The following is a 10,293-nucleotide window of genomic DNA, read 5'->3' on the forward strand; positions in this document are numbered from 1 at the left end:
CATTACTTTGCACTTATCGGCCATTTTGTTGCCCCCATTACCCAGTTTTGTGAGATCCCTTTGTAACTCTTCCCAGTGTACTTTGGACTTAACTATCTTGAGTAATTTTGTATCACCTGCAAATTAGCCACCTCACTGTTTACCCCTTTTTCCAGATCATTTATAAATACATTGAATACCTATAATCACTTTTTTATTCTTTCGCCCCTTTTCCTATAAATGTTATATACCCAACTGTTAACCCCTCAGTTTTTGAATTTCTTATTCTATCGCCTCAATGAAACCTAGACTGATGGGAAATTCTGAGATTATGTGAAAAAATATAATACGGGGGAAAAATAAAGCACATTAAAGTGTGAGATAAATAATTTTGAGGTCTTTTTACTGTTAAGCGCCTACACCAATGTAAAATTTAGTTGCATTAGTCATATCAGATTTCTTTGGGGCTCTTTGTTGATGTAGTGTTTTTTGTTGTTTTTTTTTGGACTGAGAGACAAGGTGAATGAGGTAATATCTTTTACTGGACCAACTAATCCCTCATGGGGTTGTCAGGCATCCGGTTTTTGATGAGCACGCCCAGTTGAAAATGGATACTGAAAGGGCTCCTGAAAGTGGCGGGCATGTTGCACCGGCTCCTAAGCACAGGGGTGGCCAGGGTGGCTTCGCATGCTGCCCCATCCCACAGTGCAGGCACCACCCTGAGTGCCGGCTCTGCAGCTCCCATTGGCCAGGAACTGCAGGGGCAGAGCCAAGGGTTGGGGGAAAGCACAGAGGAAAGCACCACCTGCACCCCAAACCCTCTCCCACACCCCAACTCTCTGCCCCAACCCTGAGCCCTTCCCACACCCCCTTCTGGAGTCTGCACCCCAGTCCCATGACCCAGCCCTGAGCCCAGGAGCGGCGCCATGGTTTCTAACGCCCTAGGCGGACGGCCATTTCGCTGCCCCCTGCGGGTCCCGTGGACCTACCGCAGTCATGCCGGCGGACGGTCCGCTGCTGGAAAGGCTCCAGTGGAGCTGCCACAGTGATGCTGGCGGACGGTTCGCTGGTCTAAAGGCTCCGGTGGACCTGCCGCAGGCATGACTGTGGTAGGTCCGCCGGAGCCTTTAGACCAGCGCAACGTCCGCCAAAATGACTGCGGCAGCTCCACCGGAGTCTCTCCAGCAGCGGACCGTCTGCCGGCATGACTGCGGTAGGTCCATTGGACCCGTGTGCCGCCCCCCCGGCAAAATAGCGCCCCCCCAAAATTCTGGCGCCCTAGGCCATTGCCTAGGTCTCCTAGATAGTAGCGCCGGCCCTGCCTGAGCCCCCTCCCATACGCCAAACCCCTTGGCTCTAGCCCAGAGCCCTCTCCTGCATCTCAACCCCCCACCCAGAGCCTGCACTCCCTCTTGCACCCCAAGCTCCTGCCCCAACCCAGAGTCTGTAGACGAGGGTGGGGGATGGAGTGAGAAAGGGTGAGGGGTCTCACAGAATGTGCAGGGCAAGGCAACTGGTGTTCGGTTTTCTGCAATCACAAAGCTGAGAACGACAACCCCATTGTCTCACACACACCCCCCCCGCGCCTCTCTAATAGCCTGGGACTGACACAGCCACAACGTTTTTGCACTGAGGCCTTTCCCCCAATGGTATAAGAATTGCCCCACTCTGCTCTGAGGGTCTTTGACTAAAATCTCACCTGGATCTGAAAATGCTGGACCAAATGTTAGTGCAAGGGCAGAGCGGAGGTGGGTCCCGGCGCGGTGACCGCGCTCAGCCCCCCCGCGCCTGCAGACGGTGGGCGGACGCGAAGCGCCGGGCAGCAGCGTTCCGGGCTTGGCCAGCAGGGGCCGCTCCTTCGGCAGCCCGGCCCAGGCAGCGCTGGGCGACCAGCCCACGGGGTGGGGCGCGGCCCGCCTGTGAATTCAATAGGCGCACAGCGCCCGCCCCCATCCGCCCCCCGGGTTTCCTGCCCCAGCCGCGTGCGACACGCGCTCTTCGCCCGCCCCACACTGCCCAGCCAGGCGCTCTGACTCCCTTGCCTGCATTTGTCCCCTCTCGGCCGCAGTAGTCACGTGGGCGGGCCCAGGGTCCCCCTCAGCCCGGTATGGCCGCCTCTGCTCGCTGCGCTCCGGAGCCCCGCGTGCTGTTGGGTCTCCGCGACGCCGCCATCCCGGACCCCGCCCGGGACAGCCTGCAGCCCCCGTCCTGGGCCACCAGCACGCTGGGCGGCTCCCCGGTAAGGGGGTCCCGCACGGGGGTGGCTGCGGGTGCCCGACGGGGGAGGGCGGGTTCGCGGGCCGCTCACTGGCGCTGCCAGCCCGGGTCGTTGCGGGCGCCCTGAGGGCGGTGCGAGGTTTGTGCTGCTTTGTAGGGCAATAGCAAAGCGAACTGCTGGTAAAATCCAGCGTGCGGGGTCCCCTGCAGGGCGGCGTTTTACCCCGGATCCTGCACTTACCTCTGCCTGGGGAGAGGCCCAGCCAGCCCTGGGCACGCACCGGGCTCTGCCCGCCCGAGCTCGCCGCAGGAGCTGCGCCTCAAGTTAGTGTAACGAGCTTAGCCAGGGATGTCAAAAGGCTGCTGGAGACCTCCGCGTGCTCCGTTCTCCTAGATGCGCCTGGCACCTGTCAGCCCGGCTGGCAGACGGGCTGGTATTTGAAGGATTTTTGCATCGCCATGTTAAGTCAGGCCATACTGGCTGTGACCTGTGGCCGCCTAACTTAGCTTCCCGCGGTGGCCGGTGCCAGACGCTTCTGAGGGAAATGAGCATAGTAAGAGCTGTTACTGAGCAATCCATCCTCTGTTGTCTAGTCCCAGCTTCTGGCAGCAGGAAAGTTAGGGATATCCAGAGCATGGGGTTGTGCCCCGACCATGTTGGCAAATAGTCATTGATGGACCTGTTCTACATGAACGTATCTAATTGTTTTTTAAAACCAATTATTCTTTTGGCCTTCACAACTTCCCCTCACAGTGAGTTCCACAGGTTGACTATGTGCTGTGTGAAAAAATACTTCATTATGTTTGTGTTAAACCTGCTGCCTATTAATTTCATTGGGTCACCTTTGGTTCACGTGTTATGTGAAGGGATAAATAGCACTTCCATATTCACTTTCCCCACACCATAATTTGATATCCCCCTCTCATATCCTGCCTTAGCAGGTCTCAATGCATTAAATACCACTGCGCAGTGCTTCTTGAAATCATCCTTAATCAAGGTCACTGTTTTGTGTCTCCTAGAATTGTGCCCCTTCGGTAACCATGATTTATCCTTCTTGTGGGATCTGCGGTACCACACTGATGCACGTAGTGCAGATATATTGCCCCCTTGAAGGCTCACTATTCCACCGTGTCATTAATGTATTTGCTTGTGCCATGAAAGGCTGCTGGGGAAAATCAGAAAGGTATGTATATGGTTTGCATTTCTCTTCTGAACCTTCTAGGTGGGTGCTACTGTAATACAAAAAATGAATCCTGTTATCATCATTTGCCTTTATCACATTAATTACTTGTTTTTCTTATGTGTCACTTTCTTATATTTCACTTTAAAGCTGGAAAGTGTTACGCTACCAGTATTTGCAGATGCAAGGAAAAGAAACACAAGACTGCAAATTAAAGCAGGTATATCTTGCAAGTATGATTTCTTTTTAAGTGCGATATATAGAGTGTAATATTTAGTAACCTCAAACAAAATGTATAGTTTCTTCGCGGCTGGGATATTTTTCCTATTACAGCTTTTTTTTTTTTAAACTGTGGGTGAGTGAGAATAAAAATGTATGGTTTTCATGCTGGTAGACTTGAAGTCTGTTTGTACAGTTATTGATTAATTTGACTTGGCAATAAACGAATCAGATTTGTTTTTTGACAGAAATGGTGACCCATAATTTTGTAGTAAGTCCTACCTTTGTTCTACCTCCCACAAGGATTCAACTTTTAAAAACTTAAGTTATAATGTATTCTATTCCATAGATAAATCTTTGGATGTTATACACTTGTTTGGCACGTTTCTCTTTGTTATGGGCAGTTTTAGTGTCAGTGTCTAACATTGGGGAAAAATTAAATTAAGCATTAAACTGAGAAACTTAGTTCCTTCATGTGTGTCAGTAAAAGTATGTCTGAAATGTCTTAGGGACACAGCTCTTGAAAATGGTTCTTTTTATTCTCAGAAACAAGAGAATAACTTTGCAACAAAGGATTGGTGTGATGGAGCAGATGACTGGGGAATTTGTGATGAAACAGAATACCCTGTGCAAACCACCAGTCACTTACTTGGCTTAAACACAGTGAGCAGTTCCTCCTTGTCCAGAGCCACAGAGTGTGCATCCCAGTTTCAAGGACTTAGCCTGTCAGAAACTACAGATATCTCTGATTCCTTACATAGACCAGTTCCATGTGGAGATGGGATAGTAATGCCTACCTCTTGTCCCAGATTCCAGTCCTACTATATCAGCGTTGTGGATGAGGAAGACTACACTGACTACCTTGATACAGATCATGCACACAAACTTTTAAAGGAATATCAACAGAGGGAGGGCGTTGATTTGGAATTGTTGATGTCAGAAAGGTGAGAATAGGCTTATAGTCTGTGCTGTTAAGTGAAAACCATTTGATAAACTCCTGTCTGCTGACCTCTTCCAAATTAGTTAAATCACTATTCAGAGTCTAAAACATTAGAGCATCAGTCAATTTTATGCTATCTTAATTATATATTATCAGTTAATTATGTTTGATGTATGGATTATGTCCAGTATACTCGTAGTTCCCTAGATTAGTATTGAAACTTCCTTTCCTGTGGATTTGAATATGGGAATTGGATAACTATGAGAGATGGACCCATAGAGCCTTTATGAAGGTGGTAGTCGGAAAAATAGATTTTGGACATTGGAGTTATTGTATGCTGCTGGAACACTTGTGTAGTTGACCACTTGTACCGGGAACAGTTGCCACTCTGTTACAATGTAAAATAGGCTCCCACAACAGTAAAGTGTGGGCTTAATCTGGTACTTAAGTATGAAAGATGATGTCACTTGCAGGATATACACCTCTACCCCGATATAATATAACGTGGTAAAGCAGTGCTCTGGGTGGTGCGGGGGGGAGGGCTGTGCACTCCACCGAATCAAAGCAAGTTCGATATAACACGGTTTCACCTATAATGAGATAAGATTTTGTTGGCTCCCGAGGACCGCGTTATATTGGGGTAGAGGTATACGTACATGCTTCTCTGAAGTAATTTTCATGTTCATTTGAAAGGAGCTTCTTGAAAGAGTATGTTAGAGGACTTACAATTTTGTATTGGGAATAAATAAAAACAACACCAAAATTTAAAAACTGGAAGGGCTTTGAGAGATCACAGAAGGGAGTGACACTAGATGTAAACAAATATGTGGTTGATTTGATTTCATGCATTATATTACAGGTTAGTTAGAAATAGCTTTAATGATTGTGAGCCAGTGAATATCTATGAATCTGGACCAAACTGATCAATTACACTTTATTAAAGGGTTGCCTCTAATTTAAGAAACAGGTGTCATTTCATTATGGGTAATATAACAAGAAACTTCAAAAGTGTGTTGTTTTTTCCCTCAGAGTAACCATACTTATTTTTGAATATGTATAATGTACTGTGCAGCTTTCTGGCAACATTTCCCCTTTATTCATCTAGTTTTGTAGGTGAAGATGACAATGAGAAGTATGAAAAGAGTGAAGTCAAAAATAGGGACCATGTGTTCCATAAATTTATGAAGAGAATTTCTGCCTGTCATGAACAAATTCTAAGGTATTTTGATAATCTAGACACGTTTTTGGTGGGGTGCAATGTCAGTCATTTGTGTCAGAGAATGAACAAGTCTTTGATTTGACATCACTGAAAATGTAATGTTATTTAAATTATTTTAATTTTGTAAGAGTTGTTAAGTGTGGGATACAGTATAGATGACAAAAACAAACCATGTTCAGAACAGGTGAGATTCTCACCCCTGTTCTGATCCCTTTATGTCAGCAAAAAGGGTTGGAGGAGCAAAGAGCCCTGGATTTTTGGTCAAGGGAGGACGAGAGTGAGGGAGTGCGTGTGCAACAGGTCTTGTGGTGGAAACTTTAGTACACAGATCATTGGAGTTCTTGAGCAGCAGTGCTGTCCATAGGCAGTTGATAATCAGCTGTTGTAATTCCATCTCAGGCCCCAGAGCAGCCCAGAAATGGAGAGGCGCCCCTTAGTTTCATTATCTTTGGACTATGATTTCTGTGCTGTGCTTCTCAGACGTGCAGAACAGTATCCCACATGTTGCACTGAAGCAGAAGCTACCTTTTTAACAATGATACTTGGCCTCTTGGGAGATGATGGATCTGTTGTACCAGTAAATGTGCTTTACTGTAATTGACCACAGTATTGCAAGATGTTTAAGAGCCCTCTGTTCCCAATTAACTGGAATTACATGGCTGCATTTAGGGAGAGTTGAGAGTACTGTACATCTTTTAGGCATCAGTCAATGGCTTCTTTCTTTTAAATATTGAGAGGCTGCATTATTTATCACATCCAGCTCTCTCATATGACCCTCTAAGTCTTTCCCCCACTTTTAACCTTTATGAATAATGGATGAATACTTCTAAAACTTAGGGTATCAGCAAGAATCAGAATCTTTGCCTATTTGTATGGCAAGCAGATTCTGAGCTTTAGAATCCCAAGTACTAATGTGACATTGTTATGTGTCTTTGTCAATGAGATTTAGTTGCAAAAAATGTAAATAAGGGGTCTTTTTCTTCTCTAGATACTCCTGGGGTGGCCAGCCTTTATTTATAACATGTCCTTCATCTAACATTAATAAAATGGTTCCAGTCTGCAACAGTTGTGGAAGTAACAAAGTCTTTGAATTTCAACTTATGCCAGCACTGGTCAGCATGCTGAAGAGTGTTGATGCAGGTTAAATCTTTTGTTGCTTTAACTGAATACTAGTCAATCTGCTGGTTGATTTATGATTAAAGTGGCCTGGAGTTTAGACTGCTTCTTGCAAAATATACACAGTGAATGAAATAACCATTTTTAATACCATTAAGCCAACTAATATTGGAGATAGCCTTCTGTTAGGTTGTACTCAATGCTTCTGGGGTCTTGTGAGGACAGCATCTTGTACAAGACTCACTGTTGTTCAGTTTTAGCTGTTCATTTTCCTTTTAGTGAGAAGCAGCATTCCCTTTCCTGTTTGTTCCTATTTACTGGGACTGTTTGATCAAAGCCTCATATTTTCCTTAGTGCCTTTCCAATAAGAGAAGTCCAGAAAACTCCTGGTCCCTAAATAGTAATTAACGTGTAATAGTCTAAACTGAAGACTTGAGAACTGAATAAATGTTAAAATTCTGTTTCATCACAAACAAAACTGCAGCCACATAAAAGCAGCTTTATTTTGTTTATTTAAAAATCTCAGTAGTTTTCTTTAAAACCTTGAAGTGACAAAGTACTCCATGTTTACTTAGGAGATTAAACCCTAGTTTACACGACTGACTTGTGTTGGTATAAGTATGTCACTCCAAGGTGTGGAAAATCCACACCCCAGAGCAACAGTTATGCTAACCAAACTCCCAGAGTATACTGTGCTATGTCCCTGGGAGGGCTTCTCCCATCGATATAGCTACTGCTTCTCAAGGAGGTAGAGTACCTACACTGACAGGAGCACCACTTCCATCAGCATAGGTAGCATCTTCACTAAACTCTACAGCAGCACAACAAGTGTAGACAAGCCCTACAAGTTAACAGTATTGGAGGTGAGGAGAGTTCAGTTACTAAACAAAACCATGATTTATATCAAAATGTAGTTCATAACACTGCTCATTTAGGCTTCACTGAAACCAACCTTCTACACTGTGGATTATGGTAAAGATGTTCCAGACAAATTGGATTGTGATTTTTCCAAATATATACTGAACTATATTCTTTGTGTTTATACCCATTCAACCTCACTGATGCCATAGTGGTTGATACAAATGTGAGAACAGAATTTGACCCACTGTCTATTTTTTTTTTTTTTTAATGGTAGTACATTTTAAGGTAATATGCTCAAGGCCTGCTTAAAGTTCTTTTGTGAATTTCATTCAAAGGATTGACAATTTAAAAAAAAATTACACTTCCATCTGAATTTTATAACTTATTACAGTAATTTTGTGTAACTGACAGAAAAATCTCATTTCTAAATTACTGTATGCTGTTTTGTACATGAGGTGGATAATGTATATTCTCCCATTAGAAAATAATTATATTTTAGAGGCATCTGATAGGAGAGATACTGTGTAATTATATATGTATCACAGAATGATTAACATTCAAATTAAGTTTTATGAAGCAATGGAACATTTCTGCAGTGTAAATGACAAACAGGTATAACCAAAACCATATAGTTCTTCCTTAAACATAAATCAATTTTAACTAAAGCTTCTTGGGCTTCTGGAGTCCAACTTTCCTTTAGATACTGAATTATTAATATCTCTCAGCCTGTCATTAGTATTTGAAATCCTGAATGAATGAAGTGAATATGAGTTTTAGATTATTTGTTTCTTTTAATAATATCAAGGAACTTCTAAGTTTAAATGGAACCTTCTAGGGTCCAGAAACTTAGCACTCAATTAAGCCCAGTATCCTGTAAACACTTACACATTTGCTTACCTTTAGGCATGTGAATAGTCCATTGGCCTAGCTACTGCCAGTGCCCCCTTACCCCATCATATGCTTACAAGAGTTATAATTAAGTCATTAGGACTTCTCACATGCTTAGTGGAGCATGTGCATAAGTGTTTGCCAGATTGAGACACTAATTAGCATCTCACAGTTGTTTAAAATTATACCAGTCTACCTATCTGCTCCACTCTAAATAGATATTTTAATTACCTGTGGAGAAAGGGCTATATTTTTAGAACTGCACACAACAAATGGCCAGTTAGGTATGTACATAGCTATTTGTTGCATATTGCTTATACATTTTTGTGAATGCAGTTATAAACAGCTGCTTTTTAATATGTTAACCACTAATACTACACGTTGTAAACTCTTAAATATTACTTTTTTCAGATCTATCAGTGGAATTTGGAACAGTTATAGTTTACACGTGTGAAAGAAGCTGTTGGCCAGCTAATCGTCAGAATCCCTTGGAGGAATTTATTTTTATACAAGAAGATCCAGATCAGCAATTATTTGTTCAAGAAAATTAATGTTTTATTTAAATAAAGTTCTTATTTAAGTAAAATGAAGGTATTTGTGCAGCAAAATGTCACCTAATGAAAATATGACATTTTGAAGTCACATGATAGTGTGGGTTTTTAGTAATTCTTGCAAAGCAAACTCCAAAACAGCTGTGCTGGGAAGTGAATATTAATACACTTTCATAAAACTTGGTATGTGTACAAGATTTGCTACTTTTGCTTATGTACACAATTTTGTATAGTGATTTAGTAGTACATTTTCTAGCTAGTAACTCTGACTACTTTGAAACTGTCAGGGATGGGAGGGGAAAGGAGGAAGGTTGTTCTTATTGCACTTGCTCTAGCTTTATTTTGTTTGGTTTGTGTTAGCTAGGCAGCATTCTAGAGTCCTGCAAATGTTCAGCAGGAAAAGTTGACCCCCTCTGTAAGGTTCTATATACCAGTCAAATTAAGTATAAAATGCAGGCATTTCAATTGCATTTCTTTGTCTTCAATTGGCATTAAGTGAATATGGAGTTTATGATCTAAGAAAATGCATTCTTACTATGACTACTGCACTAGGGATGATGGTCTATTTATGAATTTCTGCTGTGATTCTAACACTGAGTTCCAGGTGCATGACCTCTTCTTGCAGGGAGCTTTGTTAAGAAACATTAACAAGGAGCACAGTAGTAGTTAGGTACAGGGTTGATTGTGAAAACAGGGATATAAGAAGTTTGAGTCCTGTTCCATTTACACATAAATGTTTTTGTATGGGAAGCTTCTGTGATATGAAGGGTTTAAAACTACCTCTCATAGAAGGGGTTTCTAATCCTCTTTCAATCTCTTGTTTACCTATTTTTGCTTTAACACACATAAGGAGGCTGGCTTTGGAATGCAGTGCTAGGGCTTATTCCATATGTTTCTGATTCTGTGAGGATGGATACATCCTAACGTCTGTGATATAAGTGCTTCTCTAACCTAGGGCCTTTGTTGTATACAAATGCGCAGGGGTTTAGTTAAATCCTTCTGTGAACACCTTTATTTTAGTTTGATGGGTTTGCTTAACCCTGTTCTTAATCCAATAAAACTAAACTACAGCAGGCCTGGTTTATATTGAATTAAGAGTCTTTTGCATTAGTTTATCATAGT

At 42.9% G+C, this 10,293-nt stretch overlaps 1 protein-coding gene and 1 long non-coding RNA gene across 3 annotated transcripts in view; one reads left to right on the forward strand and one right to left on the reverse strand.

The window, feature by feature from the left end:
• The window catches only part of LOC127034237 (uncharacterized), a 12,260-nt gene extending 9,686 nt beyond the window's left edge, over positions 1 to 2,574 (reverse strand). The window contains exon 1 of the long non-coding RNA XR_007769332.1: positions 2,438 to 2,574. This is a non-coding gene — a long non-coding RNA (uncharacterized LOC127034237). The remainder of the gene's footprint in view (positions 1 to 2,437) is intronic.
• Positions 1,925 to 10,262, forward strand: PDCD2L (programmed cell death 2 like). 2 transcript variants are annotated; one of them, XM_050922842.1, is made up of 7 exons: positions 1,925 to 2,218; positions 3,217 to 3,380; positions 3,528 to 3,597; positions 4,143 to 4,540; positions 5,642 to 5,755; positions 6,744 to 6,895; positions 9,032 to 10,262. In XM_050922842.1, the coding sequence occupies exons 1-7, from the start codon at positions 2,087 to 2,089 to the stop codon at positions 9,169 to 9,171; spliced, it is 1,170 nt and encodes a 389-aa protein (XP_050778799.1). In that variant the 5' UTR covers positions 1,925 to 2,086; the 3' UTR covers positions 9,172 to 10,262. The 2 variants fall into 2 exon arrangements, with proteins under 2 accessions (XP_050778799.1, XP_050778800.1); XM_050922843.1 differs by lacking the exon at positions 1,925 to 2,218 and adding an exon at positions 2,267 to 2,335.
• Positions 10,263 to 10,293: the final 31 nt, after the last annotated feature.

Source organism: Gopherus flavomarginatus, chromosome 14 (genome assembly GCF_025201925.1).
Source record: "Gopherus flavomarginatus isolate rGopFla2 chromosome 14, rGopFla2.mat.asm, whole genome shotgun sequence".
NCBI lineage: Eukaryota > Metazoa > Chordata > Testudines > Testudinidae > Gopherus > Gopherus flavomarginatus.